The sequence below is a fragment of the Rhinolophus ferrumequinum genome, chromosome 5 (assembly GCF_004115265.2).
Source record: "Rhinolophus ferrumequinum isolate MPI-CBG mRhiFer1 chromosome 5, mRhiFer1_v1.p, whole genome shotgun sequence".
NCBI lineage: Eukaryota > Metazoa > Chordata > Mammalia > Chiroptera > Rhinolophidae > Rhinolophus > Rhinolophus ferrumequinum.
The window spans coordinates 31,650,795-31,668,714 of NC_046288.1; the positions used below are offsets into that span (position 1 = coordinate 31,650,795).

General features: G+C 41.5%; 1 protein-coding gene across 1 annotated transcript in view; it reads left to right on the forward strand.

Annotated features, from left to right (window-relative positions):
* The window catches only part of PARM1 (prostate androgen-regulated mucin-like protein 1), a 92,955-nt gene extending 75,681 nt beyond the window's left edge, over positions 1-17,274 (forward strand). Inside the window, exons 3-4 of the mRNA XM_033106254.1 lie at positions 4,336-4,414; positions 15,735-17,274. Of these exons, the coding sequence (XP_032962145.1) occupies positions 4,336-4,414; positions 15,735-15,819 (164 nt within the window). The 3' untranslated portion in view covers positions 15,820-17,274. The remainder of the gene's footprint in view (positions 1-4,335; positions 4,415-15,734) is intronic.
* Positions 17,275-17,920: the final 646 nt, after the last annotated feature.

Here is a 17,920-nt window from a genome sequence, read left to right on the forward strand (position 1 = left end):
CGTATGTCTGTCGTGTGAGAGGCAGATGTGTGGAGAAAGACCCCTTAAAATGAGGACACAGTTTATTGCAGGGCTGCACAGGGCACAGAGCAGGCAAAGCAGGTGAAGTAATGACTTCCAGGGCAGCCCCCTTCCTTGGTTAGTCTGACCAGATCTGACCAGGAGCATGGCTTTCTGGGAGCTTGCTCTGGCTACTTCAAGGATATTATCAGACCTTCTTCAGACAGTATTCCTAAAATAACTCTCCTCCCAGCTCAGTCATCCATGGGACTCACAAGCAGGCTGCGGTGTTTGCAGCATAGCTGTAGAGTCACAGGAGTAGATACTCAGGTAAAACCTGGAGCAGGGGATTCCAAGACGGATGATAGGCGGGGAGCCTGCTGCTTGGCAACTTTCTATGAGTGATTGAGCTCAAAAAGTGCCAGTTATCTTTTCTTTTTTTTCTTTTTTTTTTTTCTTTTCTTGCCAGTATTATACTTATTCATTCGACATTAACTGAGTTGAGTGCCCACTATGGTCTACAGACTGGTTGGTGCTCAGAGTGTGGGAAGAAGGGGAAAGAGACGCAAGATGAATGAAGTCTGCCCGGGAAAGCTCATCAACACAACACAGTGTTTGAAAGAAGCAGACACAAAGCTAACACACAACAACACTGTAATTCGCTTGGGGGTGTCAGAAAAGCTTTTCAGAAGGATTGATATTTAGTTGTCATGAAGAAAGAGTAAGAATTGGCCAAGCTAAGAAAAGGGACGAGGTAGTAACCAGTACACTAATGTTTAAAAATGCAAAACCTGGAGTGAAGTAGTCCTGGGTTCAAACGTTAGCTTAACCATTTACCAGATTGTGAAACCTGAATCAAGTTCTTAATCTCTCTGAACCATAATGTTCTCGTCCATAAAATGGGAATAATTCTACTCATCTCATGAAGACAATGAAATGAGATGATCGCTATAAAGTGCTTGGCACAGTGCCAGCCCAAAATAATGGCCTGCAAATGTAGAATAAATAGGTTATTCTTCAGCCTATTCTGATTTTTTTGTTGTTGTTGTTCTGGGTGGTTATGAAAGTCGTAAAATGGTACCCAGAAAAATCCCAGCCTTCAGAGAGGCCCAGAATTTAAGGAGGCTTTGGCTCACAGATCTTCAACAGCCGTCTGGTCAGGCAACATGTTGGCAGAGTGCAATGTGCTAGCACAGTGGAATATTCTTATATCTTGGCTCATAAAATATACAGATAAGGTTCCTCCAGTTCTCTCTTATTTTCTCCTGGCTCCAGGGCTTTACAGTGTGAGTCACACCCAGCCTGTAACTCCAAATCCCAACGAGGAAGAACTGCAATGCCCGCCACCTTCCCACCCCCACTCCCAGGGCACTACCCACCAAATGCTCCCATCTTCCTCATAGGGCAAAGCCTCCCTTACCCCAGCCACACATTCCTCATGTTCCCTCTCCCTGTCCCTCTCTGAGAAAAGAAGGAGTAGGAGGAGATGGGGAATTCCAGTTTAGTTTAAACAGAACACAAGGGGAAATGACTTTTGTTTTCACAAGGAGGAAATCAAGCCTTTTCAGTTACCATATAAAGTTGTGCTAATGTTGGCTCAGCCACCCCCTCTTATGTTCAAACTACGATGCCCTGATGTGTGGAACCTCCCAGGGTGAGGTTCCTGGCTGCTTCTGAAGGCAGCAGCTGCTGTGAAGGTGACAGAGAGCTCAAGACACAAGATGTGGAGGGTAGGGCCCTGATAAAGGTCTTCTAGTTCCAGAGGACCCTTACTCTCATGGCGGGCACCCTCTGAGAAGGGCTGGTGGGTGGCAGAATAGTTACAATGGTCTAAGTACAATCTGCTTTAAAATAGACATGTTTCAGCCTCACATTGGGCAGTTCCAAGCATCAGAAGTACCCCTCTGCTCTGCTGCCCTCAAGGGCCCATCAGGTGAAAAGTCACCTGCTATTCCCAGCTCTGGTCACACAAGCTATCCTCTGGGAACAAGAAAAGGTGTCCTTAAAGAGCCCTGTTTGGATACTGGTGTTACACTGAGAGCTAGACAGCCACCAGTCACATAGAGGAGAAGCGGGTCACTCTATCACTTGCTGTTTTTAAAAAAAAAAAAAAAACAAGGTACTTGAGTTGGGGCCCCTGCCTGATTTATCTTAGAAAGAGGTGGTATATAAATAAATCCAGTAAATCACAGAGTTGGATGAGATCCAGCTGCCCAGAGTTAGGGAAGAAACTTTGAAAAACAGGTCAAATCTACAATTTCCTATACCTATTACACTATCCCTGGGCAAGAAAGAAGAGTCTTACAGGGAAATCAACTATATTCTTCTTTGTCTTCCATTTTTTAAAATGGGGGTGGGAAGGAGGAATTAAATTAAAAGGTCAGTTTTGTAAATTGCTCCTAATTGCAATCGCTGTATCTTTTTGAATCTTGAAATACTCCCATCACCTTACTTTGCAGTAATAATCCTCGTTTCACAAGTTCTTAAACGAGCTCTTAGGAGGCTTCGGTGAACTTTGAATTGTTCTAATTTCAGCACAGTTTGGAGGCCAAAAAGCTAAGTAAGAGCAGTCTTTCAAAGTAGGAGTGGTGGCTTTTCATAACTGGAACTAACCTCAGACTTTCTCTGTTTGATCTGGTCTGCACATTTGAGCATTTAGGGTCATAATTCTATCTTCACAATAGTAACAAGGGGAAGAGAAATGCACTGATAATACTCATAATTATACTAATTATGCCGTAAAGGATTCCAGGAGCAAGGAGATGGGCGTGTGAGTGTCCATAAGTGTGGAAGTTCTGAAATACTGCAATATGGTCAATCTGTGCAGACACACCAAGCTACGGTCTTAGACTCTATGTTAGCATTGAACCTCCTTGTTCTCTTTTAGAAATTTAGACATCAAATGGGGACATGGATGTCTGCTGTAGCCTTCTCTCACCCAAAACTTTTGGGGAGTTACTAAAGGTTAATTAGTAGACTGATTTGCGTCTTAGATCTACTCCAATTCCTTTGGTGGAAGGGGTAATGCCAAGAACAATATACAAAAGCCATTCCTCAGAAACATGAAAAATAAAAGGAGAAACTGCAAAATAATCTACAACTAATAAATCTCCAAAAATCTGGGGCAGGTCCATCAGCTTTGAGACCTAAGTCCACAAGAGATGGGCCCAGGTCCCGGGCGGTACATTTGGAGAGGACTTTAGCTTGGTGCACATGGTGTCTAGTGGTACCTGAGTGGACAGGGCTAAGTAAACAGCTCATGGTCACGTGGCCAATCATGGTGGAACCACACTTGAATCCATATATTTAGTCTCCAGATCTCAGATGCTCTTTCCAAAGTGTTTCAGAGTCTTATTCATTTGTTGAAGTAGCAAATAATTTCCCAGTGGCCTGAAAGAGTAAATGGGGTCCCTAACACCAGCATCAGTGCTAAAAATGTCACTTTAACTATAGGGGACAAGAGCTCAATTGATTCTTGGCATTTCTTAGGTGAAATAAAACTGAAGTCTATATATGTTATTAGTCCAAAGCTCACACAAGAAGAGTGTTGTTCTTCAAAGTAGTAATCGTTGGAAGCAGTATGGTTATTCTTACAAGGTTGCATGCTCAAAGTTTTGTTGTTTTTTTTAACTGCCCATTAATAGTTGCTTTTGGAACCAGATTTCAAATTACATAATAAAACATTCATGTGACTTTATAATTGCACCTGATTAATTCTACATACAAAAAATACTGTTACCTATGAGACTTGACCTTATTTTTACACCTAACTTGACTTTATTCTATACAAGGATAAAAATTGGACACACTTCCCAATGAGGAATTTTAAAAAATGCTTTGGTTTGATGACATCATTCAAATTAATGCATCTCCTACCAAGATGACTCTTTTGAAGTTGACACTACTGATACAGCTATGTGATTCTGGTTTATTTAAAAACCAACCACATTACTTTGTAGTAACCCTTGAATAAAACATCCTGAGTCTCCCAATAAGTTGGAAATGGCAGAAAGAGGAGCCAGAGCATATAAAAGTAAAAAACTAGGATGTCAGGAGATTTTAAACCCCCTACCCCTGCTAACAACAGCAGCAGCAGTACCAGATTGGTGTTATTATTGAAAAGATAATCAAATATCACTGTGGACTGTTCTCTGACCTCCAAGCCAGCCCAAAGGTTTTAATAAATATTGACCATTTACCTCACCTCACCTAGCATGAAAAGCATTTTGATAAGAAGTAAGAGCCTGGGTTTTGTTCTAGCTCTGACTGCTACGCAGAAGGATCTGAATGAGTATGCCTCCTGATTTTCCTTCCTGTGCCTTTCCTCCTTCCCAGGCAGCATTGCCGCCATTACAGTGACCGTCATTGCCGTGGTGCTGTTGGTGTTTGGAGTTGCAGCGTACCTGAAGATCAGGTGAGAAGCCCCTTACTCTTCTTTATGAAGAAAAGAATTCCATTTTGTTGGGCTCCAGGCTAACTGCTGTTTTGCTGAGTGCTTATTTATTAATAAGTGTCTTAGCTCTCAGAAATACTGGCAGGGAAGTGAAAATGGCTGGTGTGCTCCTCACTGAACAGGAATAGATGGTACAGTATCTGAACCTTGGCAAAGCAGAAGAAGTAAGCTGAAATACACAGTGTGATGATGTAATGGGATGAGAGTGAACCTGGAGTCAGGAGACTGAGGCTTCGGCTCTCTGCCCTTAACTCACCTTATCACCGTGAGGGAGCCACATGGCTCCTGACCCTCAGTGTTCTCATCTGTGAAATGGGGTGGGCTCCTTGGCTCCTAAATACTGAAGTTCTGAACACTGATGTGTAGATGTATATCCAGTCCGTAAGGAAGTTTCCACTGGTACTAAAGCAAAATGTTGAAAATATAAGGAAAGCATAGCATTTTCTATAAAATTGGGTTTTTTTCCCCTTGAGATTATGTCCTTATATTTTTGGTTTTAAAATATCTTTTGTTATGGAATGAAGGTGATCACAGATGGTAGCTGAGTTGTTACTTTTTATAGCCAAATAGAAAGTTGCAATACTCTGTGAGCCTGCACTTCTGTTGTCTACTGCTGTATGAAATCCCAAAGTCTCAAAACCACATTATTCACACTAAATGTCCTTTCAGCTGTAAAATGCCAAATGGCAAGTGACAGTATTATTTGCCAGTCTGTGCAGTGCCCGTAAAAAGGGACAGAAGGGCAGGTGCCACTGTGATGAGCATAGCCACTCCCTAACCGCCAACACATTCTCCTCCCAACAGCGGGAGCCATCTTTACAGAAGCTCCTCTGACCCTGTCACTCCCTCCCTTAAAAGCCCCCAGTGGCTTCCCCAGGCACTTCGAATTATAATAAATCCTATCCTCTCAGGTTGGCCCTTGAGCTCATTCATGGACCCATTCCTGCCTGCCTCTTCTCACTCATCACATTTGTCTTTCCTTCTTAACCACTGAGCTGCAGTCACACTGTCTTTCTAGCCAATCCTTAGAATATGCCAGGTTCTTTTTCTCTTCAGGCCCTTCACTTTTCTTGGTCCCTCTCCCTGAAATGCTTTTCTTCTACTTCTTCCTCATGCATGGCTTTCATAGCTCTCCAGAAGACGTCCCTTCCAATTTGGTGCCCATTATTTATTCTCTTACTTCCATCCTGGCTGTTACCACTATCTATTATTTGATTTGATTTTTATATATTAGTTTGTTTGTTTATTGGTTCTTTCTCTGACAAAAATGTAAGCTCCGTGAGGACCCAGACTTTATCTATGAACTCAGTGGTGGGCACAAAGAAGATGCTCTATAAATTGAATGAGTGAATAATTTAGCATAAGAATACACAGTCACTCAGGCACTGCCATGCAGACACACATACATTCCTGACGTCTCTTCCCTGCAGCTGTGTTTCTTTTTCAGGAGGCTTGTGCACACCCTCTCCTTCCCTTCTGTCCTGGTTCCCCATGTGTGGCTCATGTATTTAATTTCTCATCTCTGTGCACACATATCCTTTGCTACCCTCTCTCCTCACTCTCTTTCATCTCCTCTAGTCACCCAGCCCAGCCCAACACCCACTAGGGAACACTTCCCTCCTCCTTCCCTTTTATCTCCCTCCATCTTTTATTCTAAATGTGCACCAAATCAATCTAATGATGGTGTCGAGTATAAGAGCGCCCTGTAATATCACCTGTATCTAAGGTGCAAAGAACAGGAAAGCCAGGTTTCGAAGAGAGATTGGAATTAAAGGGCCAGTGCTACCTGTGTTTAAAAGCCTTTCATCAAAGCGTCTGTAAGTCTCCTTCATATTAAAAAAAAAAAAAAATTAATCTTCATTAAGTCTATATTTCCTTGAGCAGCAAACTTAATTTTGTGAACTATATCTTACTGAGTGGTATTATTTTTCATCTGGTTTAATTACTAGTTCATCACTGAGGATACATTATATTTTTATTCTGAGTTAAATTGGCTTTTATGAATTGGTCTTGGAACCTCATTCCCATGTCATAACAAAGTTTTTCTTTGCATGAAGGCAGGAGTTGCTCAAAAAGGGGACTTATGCATTAATTTAGAATCATTTTGGAATCACCAATGATGAGTTTCTGAAGGGCTATCACCAAAAATATAACTTCCACTGGAGTGCGGCTTGAAATAGAAATTCTTCCCTCTTACCACACACTTGCCAAAAAATAATAGTGAAATAACCTGAGGACTCCTCTTGACTTCAGGCAAGAATTCAAGTTTATCATCTCAAACCTACCACTGACTATAGACAGGCAGTGATTAAGAATTCAGACTCCACAAGTAGGGAGACCTGGGTTTGAACCCCAGCTCTACCACTTTGTAGCTGGTTCTGGTGTGACCCGAGCATGTTATGGAGCTTCACTAACCCTAACTTCCCTACCCTGTAAAATAAGGGCCATCATTTTAACTACTTGGTAGCATTGCTGTGAGGATTAATGGACACTGCTTCCCAAGTACCTAGCCCTGCCATCATCATCAAGGTGGTCAACGGGAAGGGACTCCAATAGTAGGACGGTTGCTTGATGATAGTTATGGAGCATTAGCCACGTGCCACTCTTCTAAGCATGGGGATCACATCAGTGATGAGATGCAGTCCTGCCACCACAGAACTTACTGTGTTTGGAAAATTCTGTTAGCAGGCCATTAAAATGGGCTCTAATGAGTGCTGATTAAAATTGTACAACATTTTATTTAAAAGTTTTTAAGTATATTTTCTTCAGGCATTCTCAACTTTGGATAAATTCGGGGAGAGATTCAATTGAATTAGTCGTGGTTTTCTCCCCCATATAGGTGTTCCCTCTAAAATGTAGAAAGGCCCCCTGTTGTGTAAGTATAAGGTTGCTAGTTATCTTTGGCACTACAAATTTAAGGATGGATAAAGTGATCAGACCCCTGTTTGGAAACCCCCTAAGGAAAACCCAATTCTGCTGCTGTATTAATTATTTTGGCAAAATGGTAACATAAGGAAGTTAATAGTTCTCATGAATCTTAAGGCTGTGCTAAAACCCCCTCAAGGGTTATTTTCCCAGATTCTTGGAAAGCCCCATCAATAATTCATCAAAAGTACATTTGGCTCAATTGACGTGTGTGTGTGTGTGTGTGTGTGTGTGTGAGAGAGAGAGAGAGAGAGAGAGAGAGAGAGAGAGACAGAGAATGTGTGACGTGTGTGTGTATCTAAGGCTAGGTTTTACCTTGGCTGGAAAGTTATTTTGTTCCTATCATCCCAGATTTCTGAGAACAATATCATGATAAGAGGCCTGTTGTCTATGGTCTTTTAGCCCACTTGGCTGGAGTAGCAAACAAGTGGCTGAAATCATAGCCCATGAGGGAACCATTAGCTTCTGGCCTAAAACCTGGGTCCCTGCAAATGTGAAAGAAGAGTCCACTTGAACAGGTAGCCTCACAACCAGAAAAAGGGCACAGCTTACAAGCTCTGCTAACAGTAGCTCAGTAGTTTCACCAAGTTCTAATTCCCTCTGAAGGCATCGATCGGTAAACTCATTAGCCATCTGTTTTAACACGCCTATTCTGTGGGGACAGTGACCCCTGCCTGGAGAACCATATCTTTCTGAGACCTAAGCTACTACTGAATGTGGCTTCCAGGGCTCTCCTCTATTATTTATCGACCCCCCATTTTAGCCAGCAGCAGCGTGGTGAGGAGGGAGGAATGTGGGCTTTGTGGTCAGGTTCTACTTCCTAGTTGGTGGCCTTGGATAAATTATAATCTCCCTGATCTTTAATTTCTTCATCTGCAAAAGCAGAACTAATACTACCTACATTTCAAGCTTATTTTGAAGATGAAGTAATGAATGGAGAGTACCTGCAGAGACCAGATGGCGTGGTGGTTAAGAATATGTACTCTGGAGCAAGCATATGAATCAGTCTGTGCGTAGTTTCATTTATAAAATGGGACTATACGAATACCTAATTCAGGATCATCATGAGGATTAAATTATACAGATAAACATTCAGTGCCGAGTATGAGATGAGGATGATGGAAGCACTAACTCCTGTTATTGTTGTAATTGTTCTTGTTAAAACAATGCTTACGGCTTAGGTGCTTAGGAAAATGGTAGCTGCCAACAACCCCATTCGGTAGGCACCAGGGATTCAAAAGACAGGGGAGTTGTAGGAAGAGGAGAAAGATGGCACAGCAGCTCAGTTTTCTCTTGTTCCATTTTGGCAGTTTCAATCGTGCTTTTTCTACATGCCTGTGAAGTTGAATGCATGTTATATGTCCATAAAGAGAAACTATCTCTGAGTAGCTAATATTCCAGGGCTAGTTTGCAACTTTAAAAGAAATCAAAGGCCTTGCCTGCCTCTTGCAGAAAGGTGTCTTTAATTAGTGATGATTGAAGAATGAGGTAAGTCGGTTTTGTCTAAATTGGCTTAAAACAGTTCAGCCACAAGATAATCCCCTGTGCAGGAGACCGTATCTGCTATCACCAGCAACGTGGATGCTGCTATAATTAGGTGTGCTGGTAACCCAGGCAGACAACACGGCTGTTCCCTTCACAAAAATAAATGTGATATTGATTTATAGACACAACAGGGCCTGGCTCTGAAGGCATCTTGTTAAAAGTCACCTGTTTTGCTTCAAGTCTTCTAGTGATTATATTTATACAACTGGATTCCTTCTGGTTGTTGTTAGGTTTACAGAGTAGGCCCAGCCAGACCTAAAGGCTAAGATCTTCTAGAATTTGTGATCTACACCTTTGGCATTCTGTAGGTCTAGGTGACTTGATTCTTTACTTCAGTGGTCATCAAATTTTAATGTGCATAGGAATCAATGGGAGAGCTTATTAAAAACAGTTTGCTGGGTCTCATCTCCACAGGTTCTGCTTCAGTAGGTCATGGTAGGGCATTTCTCTGCAACTCACAGATGGTGGCACTGCTGCTGGTCCGAGAACCATACTTTGAGTAACCTGCTCTATCCTCATCTCCTAACACTCCAAATGCACACTTCACTGCAGTTTCCCAGATAGGTTGCCCTACTGTTTCATGCCTCTGTCACTTTCAACATGCTGATCCCTCTGTCAGATATGTTTGATTCACCTCTTTTGGGTGATTTATAGACACAGCAACTTGGAATCTGGCTGATTCCAAGTTGTCTAACTCAAAAGAGACCCTCTCCGGAAGTCTCCTCTCCATCGTCTTCATGGTGGGGAGTTCCTTGCTGCACATACGTCCTTTGTACCACTCTCTTCCCTGTACTAGAATCGTTTTGTTTTTTCTGCCAGTCCCCTCTACTAGCAAGGTATAAAGCCCCTGACAGTGCTGGCATATAATAGTAGCTTTATAAACAATTGTTGCCCGAGTGAATGATTCTGGGTAGGAAAGTTTAGGGTGTGGAAGGAGTATTCGTTTCTTCCAAATCAGGAGAAACTAGGTTTAGAAAAGGGGAAGCCATGGGAATCTGTCAACCCACACACTCAAACTAGTTACCTTGTAACTCTGAATTTGTTCACGATAGACAAGTGTTCCAATGAGGCCTGTTTTGTGAGGAGTGTCTGCCAGGATGATATCTGGCAGATAATTTTGAAAAGGAAAATAAACAAATTTTATCTGCCCCCTTCAAAGTAAAGGTGATTATTGAAAGCTAAGTTTGAAAGTAACTGCTTTTTGAAAGAAACCCAGACTATATATAAAGAGCACTTTGAAAATGAATGTTTGGAAATATTTCCATCACAGGGATTTTGGTAGAAAGAAGACAGAACTGATAGAATGAATCCTGCATTTTGATACTCGTTCTGCCACTAACTTGCTATGGTAACTGTTGCCAAATAAAATCGCCCCTAATGGTCACAGTTCCTTTGCTTCAAAATCGCAACTTACAATGTCAATTTCTTAGTCTTGACAAATGTGTCATGGTTATGTAAGATGTTAACATAAAGGGAAGCTGGGTAAAGGGCATGTAGGAATTTATCTTTGCAGTTTTTCTATAAATCTAAAATCATTCTAATATAAAAAGTTTACTTTTAAAAAATTATAATTCAATAGCTACCACACAGATGTGTTGTCTTCTTCTGCCCCAGAGCCTTTGCACCTGCTATTCTCTCTGTCTGTAGGGTATATTTCAGGCATCCATGTGGCTCATCCACAACTCTTTTATGTGCCTGCTCAAATGTCATCTTAGTGCGACTTTCCCTGATCACCATATTCAAAATTACAATCGCCACCTCCCAGTTGGAATTCCTCGCTGCCCCTTCCCTGCTTTATTTTCCTCCCTTGCATTTATTACCATCTGCCATATTATTTTTCATGTCTGATTTATTGTGTCTATCCCCACAAGAATGCAAGTTCCCTTAGGACAAGGGTTTTGGTCTGTTGTTCACTAAAGTATCCCCCAGGCCTCAGAATAGAGCCTGATAGACGGTAAGTTTTCAATGAATCGTTAAATGAAAGGAGCCAGACATGGAAATGACATTCAGAGAAAGAAAGCCACCAATGAAAACAAAACAAGGAGACAATGACAGCTGCACCAATCTAGCTTTGCTAATGGATGATATGCGTCAAAGGCTTAATTACTGATGACTAATAAGCTACAAGTTCAGCTGTGTTTTCCCAGCACTAAGTCATATCTTATTCATCTTTATATCCCTCCTTCTTAGTACATCATAAGCACTAATAATTCAATAGAAAAGACTCACTTGACTAAAGAGGAGAGGACTTTGGGAAGAAAAGTAATGAATTTGGAGCCTTATTGGGGAACCGGGTTGACCCTTATAGAGGAGAAGGTGTTCTCTAAAATATGTTTGTTTCAACACAAGGAAAGTAAAACCTCATTCATTTTTAAAGACAATTGAGTTCCATTCAGTACTGATGCCAGTTGTCTTAAAATAGGTACCATTTTGCAGGGGTGGGAGAGAAGGCCTCAAACCACAGTGTCAACACCACAACTGCCAGTTGTCACGAGCAAAGCATCACCGACGGGGGAGAGGACGCGTGGGGAGGGCTGCTTCCTGTTCAAGCCAAAGCACTTGAGAAGGATGCAATGAGGCAAGGGCTTAACACAAATCATGCTCTAGCCTGGCCCCTCAGGTCCTGTGTTTAGCTCACTAAACCATGTAATGCAATAGAATAGTATCAACAGTAACCCCAGTGCCACCAACTAACAGGGACTGAGCACTGTGCCCAGTGCTGTCAAGCCATGTCATCACGTGGGGGACATTTAGCCGTAATTCTCTTTCTTCTTCCTATATTGAAAGTCAAAATGGTGGCTTTGACCCTTTGTGTTCTTTAATAAAATATTTTCACTTTTTCACAATGAATTCCACAAGCCATACTACGCCCTGCTGGCATCGACCAAGCAAACTCCATGTAGACTATTTATGTCCTACTGGAGTATGCAATCATCAAACATGTATAAAAGAACCACTGCATCAAGAGCGATGTATTAGATGTTCAGAAAAGAAGAAGAAACATAAGACATAGTCTGCCCCCAAGAGGTTTACCATCTAAGGGAAGCCAAGGGACAGCAAGTAGAAACAGAGCTATGTTGGATGGGTGCCAGTCTTAACTAAGAAATTGAGTAAACAAAACGGCTTTGACCTGACAATGATGTCATTCATACAAATTGCTGTTCAGAATGAAATTAGATGAAGCAGTGTTGCATTATAGATCCGGGAGACCTAGGTTTTAGTACCAGCTGTACCGCTAAATCACATGGGCAGTCGTCTAGATTCCTTGACGACTTCCCACCTTCCTTTTCTTGGGAATGGGAGTGTTTTTACTTCTTAGACTCCACAAATGCCAATCTGAAAACCTACCCAATTTCCATCTAAAACATGCCATGATTTAAGACATTTTCACTTAGAGAGTTTAAAGTGATCATTAATAATCCTTCCCTTATCTCTTCCTTCTCTCTTTCCTTCTCTCTTGCTCTCTCTCTCTCTCTCTCCACACACACACACACACACACACACACACACACACACACACACACAAATGTGTTTGTCTGACTCTTTCTATAATATGATAGGGTTTATCCAAACCTGGCTTGAATCCCAGCACCCCCAATTCTTCTTGTTTAGACTCATTAATATAATAAAAAGTCCTACGGATTCAGTACATTCCCAAATATGATTTATCTATATCTCTTGCTTTGTTTTCCTCATTTATCAGTATTTCTCTCAACTCACTGTTCATTCAAATGAGAAGGCAAAGGAAAATGAAAGATCCATCATTTTCCTTTATTTCCTAGTGTTTGTATAAGTAGACATCTCTTTTACTACAGCAGATTCAGGTACAGCTCTGATCAAATAGCCTTGCCTAAAATAACCATTATCAGTAAAATCTGATGTCCAGAAGATTTTTAATCCTCTAACCTCACTCCAGCATGATAATTTCTAAAATTCAAATAACAATAACATAAGAAGCTTGTTTTATAACTGTACCTGGGCCATCATTTAAGGACTTCCTGGTGGGAGGGGACGGCTCATTTTTCACTGTCTTTTTTTACTACTTGCACATTTGTCATGTGTCTGTGTTGTTTTATTATAATAACAATTGAAAAGCACTATTGGCCAACACTTATTGTGTATTTACTATGTGCCAGGCCTTTCATATGTATTACCTCATATAATCCTCCCAACAACTCTAACACAATTTTTTTTTAACATTCTCCATTTCATAGATGAAGAAACGGGGCGTTAAAAACACATTCAAGGACATACATCTATTGTCCCTACTGATATGGGAATAAAATTATATGATAGACATAAAAATGCTGCAAGAAGTTAAATAACCGTACGAAGGTGAGGCAGGAATGCCCTATCAATAAAGAAACATGCTTTATAGGTAGACGTTGGCCAGGTTTACAACACTAGGTCATGCTGAAATTTAGGCCTGGCTCCAGTCTTGTAATCCCCAGGTTTTTACTTGTTCATTCCATAGCTTCCATTTCTCAACCATCCTGTTAAGGATTTGATTGGAATTGGAGGTTTTAAACATGGGGAGGGGGCGTGCTGGTGATGAATGATGGGTGACCCCATTTTACCAAAACTGCCTCCCCATTCCTGTCAGTCAGAAGATCAGTGGTGTATTATTTGTGATCTCTTGCCTTCTCACACCTGCAGAAGTGAATATGGACCTTTAGAGAACACAAAACATATTGTGGAACATCCTCAAGTTTGCAGGTGTATAGATTGGGTCAGCTGAGCCTGCCTTCAGGCCAGAAATCAGGATTTTGAAGGCTAAGAGTTTGAAACCAGTACATCAAAGGTCTGGTTCTTTTCAGCTGATTATCCCTCTTCAAATAGCTGGCAAATGGAAATAAGCTTCAGAGAGTGACAACAATTATTTTAGCAACAGATATAAGTATAGCCACTGCTTTCTGTGCCTCTCAGATTGTATTTTCATTTTGTTTAATTTTCATATCTAGTTGAGACAAAAATTAGGGAGGCTAGGCATGTTTATCTATGCTATATATAGCATAGCTGATTTCCAGTGGCAAGGTGTAATAATTCACACGCTAGTGTGAACCTCACAGGCATCACATGCTCATTTTGTAGAGTTTTCCCAATCTTGTCATTGGTTTTAGTCTTTAAAGGCCCATAATCCTCTCCAGGAAGATTCCATCTTGTGAACAGAATGCCTTTTCAGGATGTATTTTTTCCCCAAACACTGTTTCTTCCACCAACATTTATTCTACTTATTGAGGACTTACTAGCAACTGGATATTTTTCTAGGTGCTGGAGATAGAACTAAGAACAAACAAAACAGGCAAGTAATCCATACTTATACTGTGTTTCCCTGAAAATAAGACCTAGCCAGACAATCAGCTCTAATGAGTCTTTTGAAGCAAAAATTAATATAAGACCTGGTCTTATTTTACTATACTTATTTTACTTATTTTATAGTAAAATAAGACCAGGTATATAATATAATATAATATAATATAATATAATATAATATAATATAATACAATACAATACTGGGTCTTATATTAATTTTTGCTCCAAAAGACACATTAGAGCTGATTGTCTGGCTAGGTCTTATTTTCGGAGAAACATGGTAATCTAGTTAGGGGAGAGAGGCAATAACAAAGTAAGTAAATTATACAGTATGTTGGAAGGTGATGAGTACTATGAGAAAAATTATGCACGCACTACTGGAGGCAAGGGAGTTGCAAGTTTAAATAGAGGTCTTAAGGAAGGGCTCACTGAGGAAGTGACATTTGTGCAAAGGCTTGAAGGATATGATCTGGAGGACAACTGTTCCAAGCTGTTCCAAGCTGGAACAGTAAATGCAAAGGCTCTGAGGCAAGAGTGTGCCAGGCATGAAGAGGAAGAACAAGGAGGTCAGTATGGTTGGAGCAGAAGGAGTGAAAGAAACTGGAATAGTAGCTGATGTGCTCAGAAAAGTAACGGGCCAAATCCTGTTGGGCTTTGCAAACCATTGGAATGACTTTGGCTTTTTACTCTGTGTGAGATGAGAAGCAACTCAAAGGTTTTGAACAGAGGAGTGATAACAATCTGACTTGTTTATTAAAGAAATATTACTTGTGGAACAGGTTCCCAGAATAACCCACCAAAGCCTGTTAAACCCATATTACCATTGAACTAAGGTGCTAATCAGACTCTAAGACGCTCAGCTCAAAGCACTGGATTTAGAGCCAGGCGGTGTTGACTCATAGCTCAACTGGGTGACTTTGAGCACGTCAATCAACATCTCTGAGCCACATTTCTTCACTGGAGAAATAATGATAAACAATACCCGCCCCCTGGCTTTATTTTGAGGATCAAGTAGAAAGGGAACATAGAAACACTCTGTGGATTGTAAAACACTATATAAATACCAGGAAGGGTGGTAACAGCAACAGTGGCTATGGTTGTGTCATTATTATTTCAGGGAAAATTAAGTCCAGGACGTAAGTCAAAAATGCCAGGACTGCAACCTGCCTTTTCCCATTACTTCTTATTAAATAGACACGGAAATGGGGCCTCCTCCTTCTCCAGCGGTAGAGGGCAAGGAGAGAGTCAGGACCCTGCTGATCTCAACAGAAGGCGCCATTCAGACTCCCAGCCCATCCATCACTCATAAGTTACCGGGTGCTTGTAGACATGGGCCTCCACAGTTGGTGGATCTGTTGCCAAGAGGTTGTCCTAATGAAGAATCATGGCTTCCCTCTTGTAGGCCCTGTGAGCCTCCCCCGTTCAGGTGGCAGGCCATTAGGCTTCCCTCAGATGGCCAACTTCTCCAAATAACCACAACCCTCTTCTTTCCCACCAGGCATTCCTCCTATGGAAGACTTCTGGATGATCACGACTATGGGTCCTGGGGAAACTACAACAATCCTCTGTACGACGACTCTTAACAAAGGAACGTGGCCTGGGATGAGGAATAACTGCTCTTTATTTATAAGTGCTTATCCAGTAGAATTAATAACAAGTACCTGATGCGCATTGAGCGACAATCTTAAGCCCTGTTTTGTTGGTTTGGTTGTCTTGTTTTCCTTCCTCTCCTCTGGCTGCTACAACTTACCCTTTCTGGTACAAAAAGAACTATTATTTAAAGGTGAGTGGAGGCTGATTTGCAGCTAAAATGGGCCAACCTTGAGCCGGTGGGGCCAGACCACCTCGATGGAGGCTTCTGTACCCACCACAACACCCACTGCAAGAAGGACTGAGGAAGAGGAATTGAGTTATTTTGTTGGGGGTTACTTTTGGGGAGCTTTTTGTTTGTGGTATTTCTTAAACTCTTATTTAGGAAATTACATTAAATCTCACTGAGGGGAAAGAAAATGAGTACTGGGAGGATTTCACCCTGCAGGTGATGAAGTAGGGGTTTCTCAGATTCCTTTTAAATCTCTACTCAGCTGGTTGTGTCTGACAAGATGCCTGCGTGGCTCTACAAGCTGGATCCCAGCTTCTTAGCTGCCTAATTAATGAAAGAGGAAACTAGAAAGTGCCCAGGAGGAGGCCGGCAGGCCGCAGAGCAGAGTAGCAGGTTGCTGTCAGATCTCAGCGTATCCTCTCTCTGTTCTCCCCTCCCGGCCACTGAAGACTATGAGATGAGCTTAGTTAGACAAGAGAAAGGGAGAAGCTGGTGGAATGAGTGTACAGTAGAGGGAGTGGAGGAAGGAGGGAGCTGACACGTACTGAGTACCTCATTAGGGAAAGTGAGAATCAGCTCTCAATAACTGTCAGAGGCATCCACCACTTGGAGGAGCCCATAGAATCCTTGCTTTATACCCACAAAACAACCGGTTCACTGCCTTGCTGTCTGTTGGATAATGGCTGTAAACTGTTTTTGAAAAAAAAATTTTTTTTTTAAGGCACTAGTCTATCTGCAGTGCTCAGTAAGGCATTTCCATAGGAAACAGATACCGTGATTAATCCATGTATTCTTCCCATACATTTACCTTACTAATTCTGCCCTTTAATAAATGAAAACCCCTGGTTAGATAGTCTTAAAATCCTGCATAATGAATTCTGAGAAAGAACTGATCATTTTTGCAGGTATCCATTTATTGTAACGGTTCGCGACCAGCAGGCAGTCTTGCAACCCCCCAAACTCCCCCACCCCCAGGACATCTGAAAGTGTCTGGTGACATTTTTTATTATCTCAACTTGGAGGTGTTACTTGTGGGCAGAGGTTATGAATATGCTAAACATCCTACAATGCACAGAATAGCCCACTGTAACAAAGAATTATCTGGCCCAAAGTGTCAATAGTGCTGCGTTTGAAAAACCCTAATATTACAGTGCCCATTGTGACAGAACAAGACACTCCCAGATTTTTAACTAAATAAAATGATTTGTTAAATTTTTACCCTTTTTAATTTGTTGTCTGATGGGTTGTTTGGGGCATGCATGGTTGCCTTTTTATTTCTTTGTGTGTTCTAGCTAACTGTATTTCATGGCTCTATCTCTGTCCTCTTATACCTAACACCTGATATTAGCAACTTGGCATTTGATGTCTTGATTTCATGGCACAGAAAACATGCATTGGGTCCTGTTTCAAAATGGGTTATATTGTCTGACAATGTCATAAAGAACTTGACACTGGTCAATTTTTATTTTTAAACTCGGACCTGCTGCCACGACTCTGTTTCCAGAAACTTGACTCTCAGCTCATCCTGTCACTCGTTGTGACCCAGCCAAGTACTGACATGTAAACCACCATTGCCATGTTGTCCTAAACCTTCTGATGTCAAAGACACCAGTATCCGGGCCATTTCCACAAACCTGCCATCCCACACTCTGAAAAGAATTTATTCCTAAACTCCTTAAGTACCAAAGGAAAAGGAGCAACCGCCAGAGGTATTTTACAACAGGAGTGGGTAACAAGGAGTGGAATTCTCATATCTCTGATTATTTAAAACAAACAAACAACAAAAACAAAAGTGGACATTCTCAGGAAAAAAACGGTCAAGAATGACTAGCGATGTTCCCTCTGGCCGAGGTTGGCGTAAA